Source organism: Alosa sapidissima, chromosome 24, assembly GCF_018492685.1.
Source record: "Alosa sapidissima isolate fAloSap1 chromosome 24, fAloSap1.pri, whole genome shotgun sequence".
In the NCBI taxonomy this organism is placed as follows: Eukaryota; Metazoa; Chordata; class Actinopteri; order Clupeiformes; family Clupeidae; genus Alosa; species Alosa sapidissima.
This window is the reverse complement of record NC_055980.1, coordinates 8,005,869-8,007,910: the sequence shown is the minus strand read 5'-3', so window position 1 is coordinate 8,007,910 and position 2,042 is coordinate 8,005,869. Positions and strand designations below refer to the sequence as shown.

The following is a 2,042-nucleotide window of genomic DNA, read 5'->3' as shown; positions in this document are numbered from 1 at the left end:
TTTGCTGACCAATAGCTTAAATAATTTTGATCCATAATTTGCGTGTGACATCCTCACAGTAATGTTTAAGGCTTTTCATTTTTTGCCAAATACACTACTTGTCAGTTTATTTTTACTTTGCTTTTGAACCATAAACTGTTTTGAACTTGCGCTGGAGCAGACGAGTTAACCCAGACATGACCTCGCGCGCGTCACACTGTTCCTATGCAACATTTCTTCATGGCTGGAAATCGGCTTGCAAACGGTTTGCCATCAGGCGTTAACCAGTATTTTAATACATATAAAAACTCACTTTTTGCTGAAGTAGAAAAACAAAAATTTCCATACAAGGTAAATATTTAACGGTAAATACTGAATATTGAGGAAAGGATTTCTTGTCATGAAGCATATTTTATTCAGCTTCTCAAAAGAGTTAGCAAAAATATATCTAGCTACCGATAGCTAATTTCGCTTAGCTGCTAGCAGGCTACATTGGAAAAGATAAAAATCAGTGGCATGCTTTGCGAGGAGTTAACTTTGCCTCATGTTTTCTTTTCGTTCATGTTTCGTAGAAATTTTTTATTCATAGGTTGGTCTATATCGCAAAATTAAACAGTGATGAGCATACAATTGCAGGTAGGCTAAGGGAAAAGCAAAATATGGCATTCTCATAATTTCAGTCTTAAAAACCATGGCCATGAATCATGTTTTTATTTATTTTTTCAGGCCATTATGAGCAATTTGTAGCTAAGATACAGAAAAATAACCAACCTGAAGGGATCACTGGCCTTCTGCTTATATACCCTGAATACATAGTCCATTTGATAGAGGTATTTTATGTTTTCCAAAATAATTGTTAGTGTTACGTGTTACATAGACTTGCATATATTTTTTCATTGTCTTTGTTTAAAAAAAAAAAATCTAATCACTTTAACACAACAGACATCATCAGAGATCCTGGCACTACTTTTGAAAGACCTGTGTGATGTGGAGCAACGTGGAAAGTAAGGAATGTTTTCCCCCATGCCTGCTTGTGGTGTTAGTTGGGCCTATAAGAAACAAGTTTCAAATACAAACCCTACTACTAGGAGGTTTTTTTTCCTGAATTAAGACTTCCATGTTTATTGATGGATTTTCCTACATGTCCAGCCCTCTGCTGAAGGACACAAGGGTACTGGTGGTCTCACACTGTTTGTTCAGCCGTGTGTTCACCTCCTGGGCTCCACAAATCCTCACCATGACCCTTAGTCTGCAAGATAGCGAAACACAGATTGAGCCTGAAGAACTGCTTGCCCAGATTTATAAACTGTGCATCTCCATCCAGAAAACCAAGGTAAATGTCAGCCAGCCTCCAGAATTTAAGCCTTCATAAGGAACTTAAATTAATTCTGCTGTTGCGATGTGGCGATCATCAGTAAACTGGTACAAACTGTTTCCACCTGTATTTGAGGAAAAATACCTGATGTTACCAAATGCAACACATTGTTTCTGTTGGTCAACCACTTTACATATAGGATTGTAAGTCAGAGATGCTGGAAGAACGGGCTGTCTTAATGGTGGAGGAGGCAGTGCGCCACATGTGTCAGAGTGCTGTCTTGCGTTCGCCCTCCGAGTTCCTGCAAGTTTACGGCAAGCCCATCAACATCCTCATGGACTCAGGTTGGAGCACAATGATGGGCACTAGCCCAGGTCTTGGAGATATTTCCTCCAAGACAGTTGACATATCTTCATGGAATTTTAAGAACTTGACTTAAAGGCAATTTTATTTCGGTCAAGACCAGTAACAGTCCATTATAACATTTAAGGATTAGGGCTTGTTTACTGCAGTCTCTCAAATTAGTTTTGTAGTGGAGTAGTGAAACACTGATCGTCTATCTGATCTTCACCAGAAATTGTGTGGCCAACCCATAGTCGACTCTACTGGTAGACGGCAATCTCAGAAGAAAGAGTCAAGAGACAGAATTGTATTGCTTGTAAGTTTACACTACCGATTAAATAAAGGCAACAAACACACCTTATGACCAAAACTGTTAATGGAGGTGCATACAAAAGATGCTTACACA

General features: G+C 38.8%; 1 protein-coding gene across 3 annotated transcripts; it reads left to right on the top strand.

The window, feature by feature from the left end:
• Positions 1-202: 202 nt before the first annotated feature.
• Positions 203-1,992, top strand: LOC121699743 (testis-expressed protein 47-like). Of its 3 annotated transcripts, XM_042082114.1 has the most exons (7): positions 203-330; positions 552-615; positions 706-809; positions 922-983; positions 1,129-1,312; positions 1,494-1,638; positions 1,869-1,992. In XM_042082114.1, the coding sequence occupies exons 1-7, from the start codon at positions 205-207 to the stop codon at positions 1,904-1,906; spliced, it is 723 nt and encodes a 240-aa protein (XP_041938048.1). In that variant the 5' UTR covers positions 203-204; the 3' UTR covers positions 1,907-1,992. The 3 variants fall into 3 exon arrangements, with proteins under 3 accessions (XP_041938048.1, XP_041938047.1, XP_041938049.1); XM_042082113.1 differs by having other exon boundaries at positions 1,494-1,992; XM_042082115.1 differs by lacking the exons at positions 552-615; positions 706-809 and having other exon boundaries at positions 1,494-1,992.
• Positions 1,993-2,042: the final 50 nt, after the last annotated feature.